The sequence below is a fragment of the Benincasa hispida genome, chromosome 1 (genome assembly GCF_009727055.1).
Source record: "Benincasa hispida cultivar B227 chromosome 1, ASM972705v1, whole genome shotgun sequence".
Taxonomy (NCBI): Eukaryota; Viridiplantae; Streptophyta; class Magnoliopsida; order Cucurbitales; family Cucurbitaceae; genus Benincasa; species Benincasa hispida.
In genome coordinates, this window is record NC_052349.1 from 64793860 (window position 1) to 64812969 (window position 19110).

At 36.8% G+C, this 19110-nt stretch overlaps 1 protein-coding gene across 3 annotated transcripts in view; it reads right to left on the reverse strand.

Annotated features, from left to right (window-relative positions):
* Positions 1–322: 322 nt before the first annotated feature.
* Positions 323–19110, reverse strand: part of LOC120090672 (prolyl 4-hydroxylase 1) — a 34003-nt gene continuing 15215 nt past the window's right edge. Inside the window, exons 6-12 of one of the 3 annotated variants that reach the window (XM_039048392.1) lie at positions 12579–12653; positions 6485–6559; positions 4962–5032; positions 4818–4869; positions 4599–4688; positions 1585–1677; positions 392–779 (exon numbers count right to left, since the gene is read on the reverse strand). In XM_039048392.1, coding sequence (XP_038904320.1) covers positions 666–779; positions 1585–1677; positions 4599–4688; positions 4818–4869; positions 4962–5032; positions 6485–6559; positions 12579–12653 — 570 coding nt within the window. In that variant the 3' untranslated portion in view covers positions 392–665. Of the gene's footprint in view, positions 780–1584; positions 1876–4598; positions 4689–4817; positions 4870–4961; positions 5033–6484; positions 6560–12578; positions 12654–19110 lie in introns of all 3 variants that reach the window. The other 2 variants (XR_005485582.1, XM_039048397.1) reach the window with 2 other exon arrangements.

A 19110-nucleotide genomic window follows, 5' to 3' on the forward strand; every position in this document is an offset into this window, starting at 1 on the left:
GACAAAAACCTTCCAGGTTGTTTTGAAACAAACTTCTAGGACTAAAATGTAACTTTATAACTAAAACCAACTAGGGGTATTTTGATAATTTAATCAATAGTGTTATGTGTAACTATATACTTTGTAAAAATAATTTAAAAACAAAACAAACAAACAAAATAAAGCTCCCACATAGTATGACTATAGTATATAAATATCATATAATATTTCCCCTAAACCCTTCACACATTCTGTTAGACTCCATGTGAATAGTAATTTCAATGAACACTAACAAGTAACATCTTCTAAATCATCCCTTAATAGTTTCTTGGAGCAAAATTTGTTGACTATTGAAACTTATCCTTGTAATAGTCATGCAAGAAAAATAGATAAAATACAAATTACAAGGGTATTTAGAGAATTCCCACACTTGACCCAAAAAAAGAAAAGAAACAATAGGCTCAGCTGACATGACAGTAGGGGAAATAACATCAGATGCAGCTGCAGCTGTATTGTATTATTCCTTAAATAAACTTATTCACTGTAATTGTTATTATGTTAATATGCTATCTAAATTAGGCTCTCTCCATTTCTCTCTCTCTCTCTCTCTTTCTCAATAGATTTATTAGTTGATATGTAAAATATTCAATGCTGATATACAATACAATGGAACTAGAAAGTTTGAATTATGGTACCAGAGTACTCTTTTGCCTCATCCATTTTGTGGCAGACCATTTTTCCCCTGACAGTACTTCACACCCTCCATGAATGCTATTTGGATCTGATTGTCCATCCAAGCCCTGAAGCAATCACATACAAAAGGAAATGGTTAAAACAAAAGCTATCTATTGGCAGTTTGTTCCAAACAGGCTCTGAGGATAGGGGTTTTTTTTTAGTTGGTTTTATGTTCTTGAACAGGGAACCCCTTTTCATTATTATATTCATGGGTCACTCCTACTTTTAATTCTTAATCCACTTTATGATCAACTCCAAAAGTTGAGAAAGAATTTAAAGGCTCGTCCGTCTGGTGAAGTTCCTGGTTTTGTTTCTGGGTTCTTGTTCCTTATTTTTACTTTTTTAATAAAGAATAACAAACTATGTTTGATAACTGTTTTTTGTTTCTTGTTTGATAATTATTTCTTGTTTCTTGTTCTCGAATATTTAGATTAAAAAAGTAAAAATTATTTATGAAAACTAAGTTAAATATAAAAAAGATCATGTTAATTACTTTTAAATATTGATTATCCCTTTTATAAGTCGAGAATGATAGAATAATGTCGTAATTTATGTTTTAGAAAACTAGAGACGTTGACAAGAAACAAGAAACTCAATTTGGTTATTTCCAAAATTTCTACACAATTTTGGTAAGAAATATGAAAAATGAAAAACAAGGAACAGGAACATTAGCAAACCAACTCCTGATTGTTAAACTTTCGAGATGAGGCTGGGGTCTCAGACCACGAGTTTTAGGGTAAATCTGAAATAAATCTTAAGCCTTTATCATCAGGCATCCCTTAGGTATCGATTTCTGGATTTAGTAGTCAAAATCATAATCATTTTGTTTTCACATCATTCGTTTTATTTTAAGAGGCAAAAGAAACATACCATGCTCCAGAAAAGCACTGCATCTCCTTTGGCTGGCTTAACTGACAGTCCTGGAACGGTCTTCCCACCACAACTACACTCACCAGAACCAGCCTGAAGAAAATATACAAAAGGAAAATTCAAGACACGACACTTGCCAGAAACTTGGATCCAATGAGAAAAACAAGATTCAAAAGGGGAAAAGCCGCCATTGTTCTGTCTTTCAAAGCCATGCTAAATTCTGCAGTGTCATAGTACTCCATCAAAAAGGTTTCTCTTCGTCTTACAGTGGCCTTCCTTTTCAGTGATGGACTACTGGCCATTTGATAAATCCAAACGTCCATTAGTTTTTTAAACCATAATAAACACAATCAGATGCTATTCTACAGTCAAATTCGAAAACAATCTTACTTCAGTTTTTTAAAAGGCTAAACTTGTTTACTACTAGTTTTGTTATTTATTTTATTTATTACTAACACTCATGAAATCTTCGCCAAAATTCTAAAAATATCAAACATTTTGGTTTTTAAATTTGAGTAAAAATAAATAGACAGTTAATCATATAACCTGCAGCTGCAAGATGCCATTGCCATAGCACCATGCTGCTTTCTATCTCAGAAAACTAAAAGATTGGAAAGCAGACTAATTGTCAAAATAATACAGTTGTTTTCCAAGTATAGTCTGAAACTCTCCTCTTTTACCACATTTATTTGATTTCGATCAGCATAATATAATTTGCTAGAATTTCTTTATTGTCCTCTTCTTTTTTGCTTTTTTCTTTTCTTTTTTCCTTCTTCTTTCTGACTATTTAGCATGCATGCTCCATTTTGAGTTAGAGTACTACTATTGATACGTGCTCATGCCCGTGCCCAATGAGGACCTCTAGACATGCTAGGAGAAAACGAGAAGAATACATGATTTGAAGTGTCCAGCTAGTGAAACACATTGATACAGGCTCAAGACGCATGGAGTTGGAAAACATGGTTTGCAGAGGGGATAAAGAAAAAGAATATTAAACACAGATTTTTTTTTTTTTTGAAGGCTGTTTTTAAATATAGAAACTATTGAAAAATATTTTCAAATATAGCAAAATTTCTGTCTATCAATGATAGACACTGATAGACATCTATCACTATCACTAATAGAGACGTATATCAGTGTGTATTTCTTTCTATCATTGATAAATAGTGAAGTTTTGCTATATTTGAAAATATTTACAGCAATTTTATCATTTAAAATAATTATCTTTTTTTAATCAATATTCATAATATGTACGCCAAGGAACTAGGATATTAATAATAAAAGTTTGAAACCCTAAGGAAATAAACTAAGTAAATAAAATAAGTAGATTTCACTCCTACTAAATTTGATTGTACTGGTATGAGAAGATGCAAAAATGACGGTTTTTTAACCCCCTTCAAAGCTATGTCATTTATGGAAACACTAGACTTCACTTCAATGTGGAAAATATTTGTCCACAAAGAAATACAATTGACTCTACAATGTTTCAATTTGCTTGAAATTCAATGGTTGAGAAATTACCTTAATATCCTAATTTTTTTATATAATATCGGTAAGTAGGAAAGTCTGCAAAAATTACTTTTTAAAAACATATTTTGTTGAATGTCTCCCCCTTCCTAATTTTTTTAAAAAATGTTGCATTGAAACTCCAATGTTATGTCCATCCATGCATGCTTCTAGGCTCGTAGTTCTCACCCCATTCATCTCGTCTTGCTTCCACTGTCATACATCAGAGACTCGAATGGGAAATAAGAATACTGTCCTGTCCTTTTATGGGGCTCAGTATCAACTCCTAGTTCCATGACTAAATTGGAATAAACAAGTTGATTATCTACGAAATGGTTGGCAAAAGTGGTTTTCTTTTTACATAAACTAATACATCGAACTGGACTTCTGTCTAAGAGGATGCGTCTATGCTCTTCGAGCTTTGTAATTGTCTTGTTCTTTAATTGGTTTTTATAAAATGAGTAAGAAAACTAATACATTTTAGCAATGAAATTTAATTCTGCAAGGAAAATGACTTACACAAGACTCTTCCAAAATATCAGGGGTTATTGCCTCGAGACAATTAGTCGCTTCAACAGACACCTTGTTTCTTTCAGTCCTTCAGTCAATCAGTTATTTCTCCTTCCGATTCTAATGTTAACTTAATTAAATCGGATTTTAGCTCTTCTCCTCCTACAGAACCTGTTCCTTCTAATGTATTCATGCTTTTGATTCCGAGAAGTTAGTTTGAATAGTGTGGAGCTCTGAAGCTTTTTTGGAAGATAGTGTCCGAAGATCCTTATCTTGTGGACTCTGTTGTTGATGCTTTTGAGACATTATTTAAGAATAATGTCCAAGATAACTTGACTGTGGCTTCTCAATCTTTTTGGCTAGTTATAATTCCTTCATCAATTCCTTCAAAGTTTTCATCTTTAATTAAGGCTTGTGGTATACAACTCAAAGGAATCCACCCTACTAAGGAGTTGAGGCAGTATGTTTTTTTTATCAAAATTAGGTTTTTGCTTCAAACATTTGAGATCGTGGGAGCTCTTTCATTGGGTTGCTCTTTAATTGGTGGTTGGTTCCTTAGCTCACTGTTTTTGGAAGTTCAAGTGGTGGCGGTTTAACTTTTCTTGTTGGCCCTTGTGTCGTCCTCTTGTCTCTTGTTGGAAGTTTTTAGCGCGTTATGAGATTGTTTCTTTTCAAGTTCTGTGAATTTTAGTTCATGCATCAGCAAAGAACTTTCCGTCTGCTTTGTCTGCTCTTTCTTTGGTCCTTTGTTGGTTGGTGGTCATTTTCTGGTTTTCTTTGGTAGCAATGTGGTAGTCTTTGTTTTCTGCAGCTGAAGGCATTTTGTTGGTCATAGGCGTTTGAAAGTTTATCTCTATTTGGATGTACTTGTTATCCATTTCCTCTCTCTTTTTCCTCTCCTTGTGAGAATTTGTATCTCCTAAACTTTATAAACACTTTCATTAATGAGAAGTTGTTTCTCGATTCAAAAAAAGTTCAGCAAGGAAAATGGTAAATACCTTAGGAAAGTAGGTTTCTCCTCCTTCAATGTTTTCACTTAGATACATAAGCATGGTTGCTATACGCTGACCTCCACGCTTCAAGTTAAACTATAAAATGAGGACATGAAGAAACGATGCATGCCATCAGCAAAAGCTCAAGTTCAGCATACTTAAACATAAATAATTGCTGATTTTAGAATACTAGGGCTCATGGCTGAAATAACAAAAAAATCTTACAGTATCAGAAAAGTAGTCATGATGAGGCTTGTAAAATTGATTCTTCTCGTACCTGTACTGCTTAAGATGTTAGACTTAAAACTGAAGTACAAACTACTTTTCGTGTTCACGTGCATCTTCACAGAAACAAAATTATATCCATACCTTAACACTTGAATGAGCTCTCCATTTTCTACTGGTATTTGAGAATAGACAGAAATTCTTTTTTCAATTGCCTGCTTTCACAGATTCCAAAACACAGGAAGTCTATCACCAACCGAGAGAGAGAACCAAAGATCCACAATTTTCAAATGCACTTCAATGTTAAGGAATAAGGATCGAATGTTAATGATTGACTATCGCTCTTCAGTAATGTATTAATTCCTTTGTGGTATATAACTATGTCACTTCAAGCTTTATGATATGTGTGCACAATGATTAAGTTTCTTTTTGAGTTCCTATAAGATTTTCCAATTTTTTTAAATGAGAAATCGAACTCATAAAAAAGTTCATAAAAGGTGACCTAAACAATGAACTAAAAAAAATGGGCTGACAGATGCGTATTCAAGCATTTTTTTGTTTAAATCTATTGAGAATTGTCGGTGCATTACCCAAGCTAGGAACTAGAAGTTAAACTTCTAGGAAGTACTGTAGGAAGAGAGCCAGGTGAAATAGGGCTAAGGCAGGAAGAGGTGCCCTTGAAGGAATTAAGGCAGAACTAAGTTTAGGCTCAAATAGTCGGACATTTTTACAGCACATTGTCGAGCTACAGCAAAAAATATGCGCCAGGGAAATGCAGTGTAGTTTAGCGCACTGAGGTTAAGCTAGAAATGAATTTTGCAGCATTACTCGAGGATAAGCATTAGTTTAAGTTTGGAAGTTTGATAACTTGTGAATAACTAGATAACAAGATTTTCTTCTGGTCCTACTCTAAGCTCCATCCTATGAAGATTGGACCCTTTCAAATTCTTGAGAGATTTGGTGACAGTGCATATGTATCTACCTCAGAATCTGAAGATCAACCCCACCTTCAATGTTGCTGATTTTTTAAATACCATCCTCCTGAAACCTTTTGTTTGGCCGCCTAAAACTTGAGGACAAACCTTTCTTTGGAGGGATTAGGGAAGGAAATGATGTGATTTGTTGCTTTAAAAGTTCTTGATCTGTTTCTTTAAAAATTCTCGCAAGATCTTTTCAAGAAGCTTTAGTCTTTGTGTTTGGCTGTGGGGCAAATGTCTGGTAACTGATGCAGTAATTTTTAGTTTTTCCCTTTTTGGTCAGCCACTTATTTACCATTTTTTTTAATAGAAATAAAACTTATTCTGTTGAGTGACTACTGGTTTAAAGTCTGCTACTGTTGTTGGTCACTCTTAAAGAACTGAGTTTGGTTATTTGAAGTTAATGAGAATCTGAAGTTTGTGGAATCGTCTATAGTTTAAAACTTTATAGTGGATTTGCTTAGCATGCCAATAGACTATACCGTAAAGGAGTCGTACATCATCATTTATGTTTTCTTTAAATAAAAATCTTGTCTAAAACAACTGAAACAGATTTCTAAATTTGTCTGAAAGAACACCTTTAACCAAATTGAAAGTTTTTCAATAACGTTGACTTCTGAGCACATCCATATGGCCATGTCCATTATTTGAAACATCAAAATATACCAACAATTTCTTTGTAATTAATACCTGGACCATCGGATAATTTTTCTCTTGATGACTTAAAAACATTCCAGAGCTCGTTCTGAAATCACTCTTAACTCCCTGAAAAATAACTCCAGAAGGAAGACCATAAAACATAACAATATCAGCTGAAAGGAAAAAATCCTTTTTAATAGGGAAAATATATAAATCCTTCAACCAAATGAGCATTACTAAGTGGGACCTCCAATACAAAAAATAATATCGTTTACAAAAGAATGAAGCAAAACTATCAATCACAATCATGAACTATAGAATCCATCAAGAGAAAATAAATCCACGCAAGAAAAAATAAAGTTACCCTAAAAATAGAAGTATTAGCACTTCAAGATAAATAGATTATCTACTCATAAACAACGGTATTATTTCTTTTTTCTGACGATACGACGATATTTTATCTTATCATTATTATTGGCACAAATTTGCAACATTCTAAAAATACACACTTTAGCCAAGCAAACCCATTCAAAATTTAAAGTAAAAAAAAATTATTAGGAAAATAATAATACTTTGGATCATCAGCTTATTTATCTATGCCTTGATTTCCCTAGATGAGTCCTTCCCTCTTTCAGGTTTGAAACTATGCTGACTTGATCGACCTTTTTTAAAGAAATCTCTTCCTTAGTGGTCTAAATCTTTTGACCTCTTTGGGACAATTTCCTTTTCATACCTCCTCCGCAGATCCTTTCCCAAGATTTTCATTTTATTTTTTTAAATAGAAAGAACTGCTTTCATTGAGAAAAAATGAAAGAATACAAGAACATACAAAAAAAACCAAGCCCACAAGACCCCTTAGAGAAAGGGATTCCAACCAAGTAAAATGTTTCCAAGAGAATAATTACAAAAAATCTTCGAAACCGAAGCTCAAAGAGAAACGTGAAACCTCACCACGGCCCACACTTCATTAGTGTAACACCTCAGGCCCAGGATTCGGATAAGGATTTGGAAACCAGATTCGACACCTTATTTGCCCCAGCATTCCCATCATCCCCGACAACCTGACACGTTATCTTCTTGAGCTTGCAAGATGGAAGACTATACTCACAAACCAACGTTGGTCCTTTCAGCATGTTTTATCCTCACTCACATGCATCCTAGGAAAATTCCCAAAAGGTCATCCGACGTAGGATTGCACCAAGCTAAGCACGCTTAACTTTGAAGTTCCTATGATTGAGCCACCTAAAAGAAAGGTGCACCCTGTTGATATAGATAGTAACTTTCAGTTCTTTTAAGCCTATCTCGATTATACTTTCATGTCCTCAGAATCCTTCTCATTCGGATGTAATCTCTGTTCATTCATGTACCCCTCCTAAACTCGAGTCGTTACATGCCCACCAGCTTTCACTTGGTTCATCCCCGAACCACATCTTACAGGGAGAGGTTCCCACTCTGATACCATCTGTAACGCCCCAGGTCCAGGATTTGGATAAAGATTTGGAATCCAGATTCGACACCTTATTTGCCACGGCATTCCCCTTCATCTCCCGCAACCTGACACGTTATCTTCTTGAGCTTCCAAGATTGAAGACTATCCCCACAAACCAACACTAATCCTTTCAGCATGCTTTGTCATCACACACATGTATCCTAGGAAAATTCCCTGGAAGTCACCCAACATAGGATTGCTCCAAGCAAATCACACTTAACTTTGGAATTCCTGTGATTGAGCCACCAAAAATGAAGGTGCACCTTGTTGGTATAGGTAGTAACTTTCAGTTCTTTTAAGCCTATCTCAACCATACTTTCATGTCCTCAAGATCCCTCTCATTCGGATGTGATCTCAGTCCATTCATATACCCCTCCTAAACTCGGGTCGTTACAATTAGGGTCTCTTTCCATCCCACAAAACACTCTATTGTTTCATTGATGTATGAAATTCATAGTTTTTTCCCAAGTTCTATCTTATAAGAAAGAGTTTTATTGATGAATGAAATTCACAAAAAGATATACAATCCAATCCTTTCCTAATGTTTGATTGTGAAACAAGGTATTAATCAGAAAATTGCCTGAGGGATGTAAGTTTGAGATTGTTTTATCCATTCCTTCTTCAATCTGTTTTTTTTTTTTTTTTTCCAACATCCTCAATAAATCACCAATGGATAGTTTGATAACGAGTAGGTTTTTTTCATTTTGGTTTTGAATAAACAAGTTCATTCACTAACAAATCCAGTTTTTGGTTATATATTTTAAGACATTTTTTAATTTATAAAGAAATTTTGGAAATGGAAATTTTTGGTTTTTTAAGACCCAATTCCTTTTTTTTCTTTTCTTTTTTTTATATCTGTGAGTGTCCAAGCCCAACTTATGTACACCTTGACTAATCTCACAGGAAAATCCAATTCCATTCGTGAACCTCAGACACCAAACACTGCATTGTTTTTTCCTCTTTCATTTTTCTTATTACTTTTACTTTTTTAAACTGCTTTTTTGACGATATATTAAATATTTTTTAATTTATTTCTTTTAAATAAGCTCATTTGAATATAATTAAAAACTGGTTTAAAAAACATTTTACTCCTAGTAATTTATTGCTTATTCTACTTTGATTGACTTTCAAAACATTCAACTCAGTTGCTATGTTTTGGATAACTTTTAAAATCAATCATTATCATTCAGTTATCGGTTAATTTGCTACTAGCTTTTGTCATGTCACGTAGAAGTTAACAACAAACCAACTAAAAATTTATTCAAAGCATGAGGACTAGATATGGATGTTTTGAAACTAAAATAGTACTTGAAACTTAGAAATAAGCAGTTTTATTTCAACCCTTACAGATAAGGATTTGAAACTTAGAAATAAGCAGTTTTATTTCAACCCTTAGAGATAAGTATATATATATATATATATATAAAAATTTTAAAAATTAAAAAAAAAATGATAAGCATTTGGTCTACTGGTGTATTCCTTCGTCCCTTGCTTTTATGGAGTCAATTCTGTTTTTATGGATAAACTTTCAGCTTGGATTGCACAACTTGGTGGGTCGCTGGATTTGATTTGTCAAGAAATGGTTCTTGTAAGTTATATTCAAAAGAAGTTAGAGAATCTCCTCCACTACAAACAAAGACAAATCTATCGCATCTTCTCCAATTCAACCAAGAGCTAAATGATACTGACTCTGCCATTATTGAGAAGTACAGAGACAAATCTATCGCAGCAGATTTGGAAGCCCCTCTCAATATTCTCCAGTTTCTCAAGATGGTAGTAAGAGTCGGTAAAAGAGCATTTTTTTATGGGGGGTGATTCCAAAATAAGTGATCATCCTCGAAAGCCTATCCAAGGTATTAATCCTTCCATGAATAACCTGCCAGATAATGAACTTCACCTTCTTTGAGATTTTCACCTTCCAAGAACAGAAGAAATAGACTCTTCACAGGGTGAAGGATCTGGTAAGTACTGAAAAAGAGATTTACAAGAAACCCCCTCGGAAGGGCTAAACCTCCAACAATAAATATGAAATATCCTTTCTCCTTTGCCTAACCTCAACATCCCCCAATAATGAAAGGAGGGCCATAACCTTCATCGTTTCCCTATTCGACAAAGGACGAAGGAAACCAAACAAGAAACAGATTGAGCTCCTCAAAAGCAACAGAACATCAAAAACAAACAATTTTTCTTAACATAAAGATGAGGAAGTCTGCTACAATGGGGGGTTCCCCCAACCAACTATCCTCCTAGAAATAAGTCCCCAACCCATCTCCCACCACACATTGGATCAACTCAAAGAAAGTGAGGAGCTTCGAGGAAATCTCTTTCCATTAATTCTTGAATGTGTTTTTAATCCTACCTCACAGCGGGTCAAAAGTATACGGACTTTTTAGCAATTGTGGAAAGAGATTTTTAGCCAGCTTTTCTTGCATTGGTTCTTGTTTTTAGTCGTGGTTGTTGTTTGAGATTTCTTTGGAGCTAAGTTTTGGTTTGATGGATCTTCTTTGTTTCTTGATTGTTCTCTTTTGATTGAAATTGTTTTGAGATCTTGTTCTTTTTTTTTTTGTTTCTATTTTCTTTTTTTGACCAAACGAGCTTTCCCGCTAATATTTTACATAAAACAAGTATTATAAAAATGGTTTGGCATTCTTGTTATAAAAACATATAAATATATAACTAAAAACAAGTATCAAACCACCAAATAGCTTCTTTTATTTGACTTTCTAAAAACCTGAAAGCTGTTATCAAACATGCCTGGATAGAAAACTAAAAAGCAAAAACAATGACCAAACATGTATTGTTTTTGTTTTTCAAAAACAGAAAACAAAAGACCAAAAACTAAAAACAGAGAAACCCAAAATTAAAATGGTTATCAAGGTCTAAGCTAACCTAATTCCACTTCTAAAATATTTCTTCCAGTCAAAATGTTCCAGCTTCTTTGGTGCGTAGTCCAAGTTTAAAATTTAAAGGCAATCTTCATCCTACGTTCAACTCAACCAAAAGATTAACCAAGCTCAAGCAAGGGATTGAGGATCCAACTAAGCATCTTCACAAAATTTAACCTTTCTTTCTGTCACCTAGATAACTGGTAATGCTCCACCAATCGAAACTACTACTTCTACCCCTTTTTTCCATAGTGACTTCTTCCCATAAATACTAGTGACCATCCTGTGCCAAATCTGATTGGACTCCTTTAAAATTGTCATATCCATTATTTTCATGAATATTTTATTATGTAACCTTTTGTTTGCTAGTTTCCTACCGAAGAATAACACAACGGATTTTAATAAGAGGTCTGTGTGGCCTCTGGCCTCTGGCCTTAATGGTGTGCTCTTTGTAGGGAGGATCTAAGGCATCATAATCATGCCCCCCTGTTATACCCTTTTACCCATTGATTTGTGTCTGACCCAATCTTTATAGGTGTTTGGAGTTGTAGGCTCTTTTTTTCCTTTTTTCTTTTTTTTTAATAAAAGTCCAACTTTCATTGAGGAAAAAAAATGAAAGAATACAAAGACATACAAAAAAAACAAGCCCACAAAAGGGGACACCCTAGAGAAGGATCTCCAACCTAACAAAATATGACCAAATGAATAATTACAAACAAAAAGAACTCATCACAAAGGCTCAAAGAAAAATATTAAAATTGACCATGGACCAAATATCATAAGGAGCCTTCTCAACCGCACAAAAGATTCCATTATTTCTCTCCCCCTAAATGCCCCACCAACAAGGCACACACTCTTGCCCTCCATAAAAATTAAAAATAGAACCCTCCCCTCCGAATGACAGATGGAGGAGGAACTCCTCAATCGTATCATTTGTGTTGTGATGCAAATCCTGAGATCTAATTATAAAAGATAGAACCCTTCTCTCCGAACGACGGATGGAAGAGAAAGTCCTCGATCGTATCATTTCTGTCGTGATGCAAATCCTGAGATCTAATTACATCTCTCTTCGGAGGAGGAGGAGGTAAATTGATGTAGCTAGCATATTTGGTTGAGGAGGAAAAAGAGGATGTCTCAAAGGAAGGAGAATCACGGGAGGATATCTATTGAGTTTCAAGTAGTTATTTCTTTGAGATTAGTTTTCTTTTCCTTATTTTATTTGGCTTCCCCTTCTTGTTGGCCGGGAATCCTTTGTGGTCGGCCTCTCCTTGTTGTACTCTCATTGTTCATTATGAAATTTGGTTCTTTTGTCCAAAACATAATAACAAGTCATGATTTAATAGAGACCAACTTCGGTTTCATGTAAAAATAACATAGAAGAAAATATTTACTCCCACAAAATATCATCCGGTGATTTCTTAATTCTTCGATTAAGGCTGTTTAAATTAAGAAAGTTAGACTGGTAGAGACCTGCATAATATTCGTAGAATTCAGTCCATTTGCTCATTTAAACATTAAAAAAAAAAAAAACCCAAAATTCAAAGAAACGAAGTAGAAACTAATATCAATACGTAACCATAGTTAATTCATTTTCTTCTCAGTAAGTATGTTCTATTTCAACAGATAACATTCATAGCAATGTTGAGAGCAAGAATAGTGTATGGATAACAAGTAATAAACAAGAGAAAACAACTACCCATTTTAATTATCTATAATGCTTGAAACTAATAGGCTGGTGAGGCAAAACAAACACACACGCACACAGAAATACCTTCCCGGTTTTTGTATCCACGACAGTGGAAATTTCAAGGCGAGGAAGTGCTATTGCCTTAAGGTAGTCGCACTCCTGTACAAGGAATCAATTAGTCAAAATATAAGCTAATCTGTAAGGCCCTTGCTATAGAAATAATGAGAATACTAGTAGAATATTAGGAGGGAGGTTAGAAGGGGCATATGAGTAATTAGATAGGATGTTTGTTAGGAATTTCAGTTATAAATAGGGAGAGAAGGGTAAGAGAAAGGGTGGGAAGAATTTGGTGAGAATTTCCATTAGGGAATTTGGGGAGAGACTAACCCTCTCAAAAGGCTAGGGTTTATCTTGTTAGTTTGTGAGTTTATAGCATATTTTCAATGCATTTTGCTATATTTCTATAATTGAATTGTCCTTTAGTTTTTCTATATCTCTTAGTAACGTTCTTGTTAGAAGGGTTCCTAACAAATTGGTATCAGAGCCGTTCTTTCTTGGGAAATTATTTTGCTATGGATCGTGGTCTGAGGCTAGATTCAAGGTTGTTGGAGATACAAGAAGAAATAAAGGCAATACATCAGAGGATCAAGGAGTCACTGCAAAAAGATAGAGAAAGATAAGAGAGAAGGCTGGCAGTCACACAAATAGAGACGGGAAACCTTGTCCAGAAACTATTAAGACGAGTTCGAAGAGTGGCTGGAAGGCGACAATCGTACCTGAGAACACCTCTGAAAAAGCAAGGAAGAGTCAATCGACAAACCAAGAGGGAAGGAACGAAAGAGATATCACCAGGAAAGACAAAACCAGAACAAAAGCATGGGTTCAGACTTGTTGGAGGGGAACGATTTCAAAACAATAAAAGAGGAGGTAAGGATGAGGGAGTTCGAGAGAACAAATTCGATAGCAAGCGAAAGGCGAAGATGAATAGAGGAAGGAGAAACATACCGGCCAAAAGAAGGAAGGGCAAGTGGAAGAAGAAGCATCACAAATCAGTAGGGTCAAAGATGAAGTTTCTTAAAAAGCACCGATATAAGATCCAAGAAAAGCAAGAGACAGGCTCAGAAAGGTATAGCCATGAAGAGAAATTGCAAGACAAGTCGAGAAATCCGAGAGTAGAGCAAAATCGAGATGAGATTTTCGAGTTGGAAGTGGAAATGAAGACCGACAGTGGTTGGAAGATGGTTGATGACCTGATTCAAAAGAAGGTGTCGGCGCAGGGTAGTGGTCCAATCGGAGGAAAGAAGGACGAAGAATCGAGGGAAACTGCAACATGGGTGACCGAAAGAGACGAATCTGAAAAAAATGCTAAACAAGCTTGAAGCAAATTTACGAAGGTTGAACAGGAGAAGAATGCTCAGGAAGAAGATGGAAAGAAGAAACGAATCCTGATCACGCGTACCCATGGCCAACGACAGAAGATGAGATGACTGGAGATGAGAACTTGGTGGAATTGGAAGTGCCGATTGAAGGAGACAGCAGTAACACCTAAAGGAGAAAGAACAACACCCTCAAAAAGAGTTGGCAGATGCACGAAAAAACGTTAGGGGGATAACTTTCCGGCTATCAAATGGTTGGAAAAACAACTTGGCGGTCGAAGGAAGGAAAAGAAGTCTTCGGCAGTTCAGCGGCTGGGGTGGCTAAAAGATCAAAAGAAGGGTTGGTTCAGAAGCCGCAAGGTGCGAGATAAGGGTAATGAAGATCGGAGGCGATGGCATGGGTGGCCGGAGTTGATGAAGAAGCCACAGAGAGAGACAGAGCTACGTACCAAGATCAGAAGAAGACGACGTGAGCGGATTCAAAGGCCGATCAATAGCCAAGATGACGATGGATCTAAAAACAAAGAGGACAACATCCAGATCCAACGACGAAAGGGAAGATGGCTGGCGATGCGGGTATTCGAATCGTTCATGGCGGAAGGAGTCGTGACGAAGATGAAGGCAGAGGAAAGGGAACGATCACGTGATAGATGGGGACCACTGAAACCGTTGGGAAGACGAAACGAGCATAGGCAAAAAGAGGAGAAAGACGAAAAATTTAACCCTAATGCCATCCACATGGCAATCGGTGGGAGGATAGAGGAATGGAATCAAGTTAATTATAGGATAATGGACCTGAAAATGAACATGGAAGATGTCCACCTACAGCCCAAAGAGGAAAGCGAGGTGTTATTAATTAGGCTATCCAAACAGGGGCTGAAATTCCATAATGGGCCGATTATGAGTAAATGGGTAGAAGCCCTAATTCTTGGTTATCTAGGGGTTGCAGAATTAAGACTTAATGGGCTGCATCTGAATATGGGAAGTATGGTCCATCCACAGTCAATGGAGAAGATGAAGATGGAGTTAGGTGGGTACTACCTCAATTTAAACACATAACCAAAACAACCATGGCAAAGAGTTAGGCGAATGGAGAAAAGATGACTGAATAGAACTTGGGCAAGCGAAGATGGTGGAGAAGCGAGGAGATGGGAGGTGCGGAAAAATGCAGAGGAAGATGAACGATCATGGAAGGGGAAGAAGAATCACACTAAGATGGATCATTTGCGGGACGAAATGGAGAGGTTGTTCGACGGTGTCGGAAAACTAGGTGTATACATAACAACCAACGGACGTGATCACGGAGGAAGATGGGTGGGTTAGCAAAAATAGAGACCAAATTCCTTGAAAAGACAGAAGAAGATGTACAGAAGACGGCGACAACAGTGGAAGGTTGGGATGGGTTTAATGATCAAAGAGAGCCAATGACGTGTCAAAAGCTGGTAGGTTGGAGTGAATCAAGGACAACAAAAACTAACCCTAAGGACATGGGATATACACCTACGATGGGCTGAGTTTTGGAGCCCAAATTAATGGACTATGTCAGCTGAGGCCATGGAATGGACAAAGGTAGCAGCATACTTTTGGGCTTGATAATGGGCTGGAGTAAGGACTGTCTCTTATACACATCTAGATGTGTATAAGAGACAGCTTTTGGGCTTGATAATGGGCTGGAGTAAGGAAGGTTTCAAACCAGAGATATGTCAATGATTGGTGAGAAAAGGGAAATTCAAGAATATTGGGCTGCTCGAAAAAAAAAAAAAAAAAAGTGTGCCCAATTTCGTGTGTGTGTTTTTTAGGACACCTTGAGGACAAGGTGTCTCCAAAGGGGGGGAGTATTGTAAGGCCCTTGCTATAGAAATAATGAGAATACTAGTACAATATTAGGAGGGAGGTTAGAAGGGGCATATGAGTAATTAGATAGTATATTTGTTAGGAATTTCAGTTATAAATAGTGAGAGAGGGGTAAGAGAAAGGGTGTGAAGAATTTGGTGAGAATTTCCATTGGGGAATTTGGGAAGAGACTAGCCCTCTCGAAAGGCTAGGGTTTATCTTGTTAGTTTGTGAGTTTATAGCATATTTTCAATACATTTTGCTATATTTCTATAATTGAATTGTTCTTTAGTTTTTCTATATCTTTTAGTACCATTCTTGTTAGGAGGGTTCCTAACATAATCATGTGCCTCTATCCAAATGTAGGCTTCTCGAACCAAAAGTAGAATTGAGATTCATAAACACAGAAAGAAACCAAAAAAGCAATGATACAATCTTGTTCTATTGGAAATTTCTGAAAGGATATCTCATTCTTAAAAAGTTTGAGGGTAAAAGCCTATCCCTCAGCATGATACCCAGCTGTGGTGGCTGGATGATATGTTGGGAAGGTTTACAAGCAAGTCACCCTTTAGACAAATGTCTGGATGCTACCAACTTCTCCAGAAAGAAATGATCAAATGAGAATTAAATATAGAACGTCTTCAACGTATTAAATTCTTTTCATGGTGTGTGGCTTTGGCTGGCATCAATGTGAATGACCAAGTGATTAGGAGAGTTCCAATCTAAGCATCCTGCTTAACTGGTGTTGTCTTAGCAATCAAATTGCTGAAAACCATAAGTGATTAGGAGAGTTCCAATCTAAGCATCCTGCTTAACTGGTGTTGTCTCCGCGATCAAATTGCTGAAAACCTTCAGTCTTTTTTTTTTTTTTGGTAGTTCTTTTGCCTCCACCAGCTGGTTAATTGAGGTTGCCTTTCTAGAACCTTCAATATGTCTGTGTGACCTTGTTTTATAAATCATGGGCTGGTTGTTGCAAGATTGTTGAGTACACCGACGGTCTACATGACAAGTTTGTGTGACACGAGTGTCTCAACACCTAAACTTATGTTTTCCTTCTTGTGTGTCATATACATTTGACCGTTTGTATGACTTAAATGTGTATGGTGGGCCTCGTTAGGGGTCACTTATCAAGTATTTTAATAATACCCACCCTTTCAGTTTTTCTTTTCGGTAGGTGACAACAACGGCGTTGAGGTAGTTGACAGGATGTTGTTATACGAGTTTGGAACTGTTTTGAGTCGAGCTTCTACATGGTGGTTTTGTTTAGTCATATTTATTTTAACGAATTATTTGAAAGTACAAGGGCTAGCCTTGGAATGAGTCAAATGTTTCATTTTGGAAATTTTTATTTTGTTTTAAATTATGGTTTAAGAGATCCCAAGCAAACTAATGATGTTTCATTTCACAAAACATTTGTTGTTTTTCTTGTTTTTAATTATAATTTCAGTCAAGCTTTTTATATTTTAAAAAAAATAAAAAAATAAAAAAATACTATAATTTTAGTCAAATTTTGTGTTTTCTAAACCTTGAATTCGCAATAATGACCAGGGTCCATTTTAGAAAAGTCGGGTCGCTACAAGAAAGCACTTTCATGATGATTGGAACAAAATCATGAGCCAGTGGTTTTTGCTTCTTGAGATGAAGCACTCCTCTGATGCAAAGTGTCATCCTTCCACAAGGCCATGCTAATCCTCTATCTATCTTCCAATTTTATTAATGAAGAGGCCAAAGCCTTTTATAGGCAAAATAGAAGGCTCTCGGCAAGCCTACTAACCAACAAATAATAAACTAAAAACAAAATACTAACTATCCAACTTAGAATAAGCCTACATCACTTTGGCATTGTCCTGACAGAAGTAGAAATAGCTTCATCTTCAATGGCTACTGTTGAAATACGTTGAATTAGCCCTAAGGCCATTTTTTTGTAATTTACTATATTTGCTAAATTAGGGTTTCACCTAATTCTATTTATATCTGAGGTTGGGTCTATTACTGTCTCTTATACACATCTAGATGTGTATAAGAGACAGATTTACAGCCGATCGGTCTCTCGGCTTCGCACAGGACCAGATCTGCACCAGACGGTCGTGGGTTTGCTCCAGCTGCCGGGTCGGGTCAGATCGGCGCGATTTCTTCAACCTCGCAGCCGATCGCCGAGCCTTCTGTCCATTACCCACCATCGCAGCCGTCTAGGAGCAGCGCCGGTCACGGGTTGCCGCACCTTGCCGCCGGTGGGCAGTAGCTTCTTCACAGTACCATGGTGGACAGCTTCTTCCTCATGTGTATCCAGTTCAACCTTAGTTTCGAATGATTGATTCCGTTGAAGAAAATCCCATGATTTTTGGACAGAAAAATTCCAGATCTGAATCTCATGGGGAACTCCAACAACAATTGGTTAGTCTCCAGCAACAGATGGCCGCCCTTGGAGCCAGATTGAATAGCCATGATTCTTCCCCGATGTATTCAGAAAATGCAATATCAATGTTTCCTACTCTTCCTACTACTAATTTTTTATCTGGAACTATAGGAAATTCTACAGGAATGATCATGGGAGAGAAGCTAAATGGGCAAAATTACTTCTCTTGGTCCCAAACAATTAAAATGGTTCTTGAGGGACGCCATAAGTTTGGATATTTGACTAGAGAGATACCACAACCGAATCTTGGGGATCCTCAAGAGCGTGTCTGGAAGGCAGAGGATTCTTTGCTCCGCTCAATGTTAATCAGTAGCATGGAACCACAAATCGGGAAACCTTTACTCTATTCAGCCACTGCCCGAGATATTTGGGATGCAGTCCGAGGGTTATATTCGAGGCGTCAGAACGCATCCCGCCTGTATACTTTACGTAAACAGGTTCACGAATGCAAACAAGGGAGCATGGATGTAACGTCATACTTCAGCAAGATATCGTTGTTATGGCAAGAAATGGATCTATGTCGGGAGATCATCTGGAACTGCCCGCAAGATGGAATTCAATACTCCAAGATAGAAGAGGTTGAGCATGTGTATGATTTCCTTGCAGGGCTGCACCCCAAATTTGATATAGTTCGGAGTCGAATACTAGGGCAGAAACCAATTCCGTCTCTCATGGAGGTCTGTTCAGAGGTTAGATTGGAAGAAGATAGATCGAGTACAATGAATGGGTCGGGTGTTACCACTGTAGAGTCAGCTACCTTCAAGGTGAAGTCCACTGGAGCTGATGGTGACAAGCAAAATAGTAAAACACCTCCAGTATGTGAGCATTGCAAAAAACAGTGGCACACGAAGGATCAGTGCTGGAAATTGCATGGTCGCCCTCCAAGTGGTAAACGTCGTCCTCCGAATGACAAGTCAAAATCTGGGCGTGCTCTAGTGGGTGAATCAGTTGAGGGGGCTGCACAACCTCAGACACAGCCTCCAGTGACCAA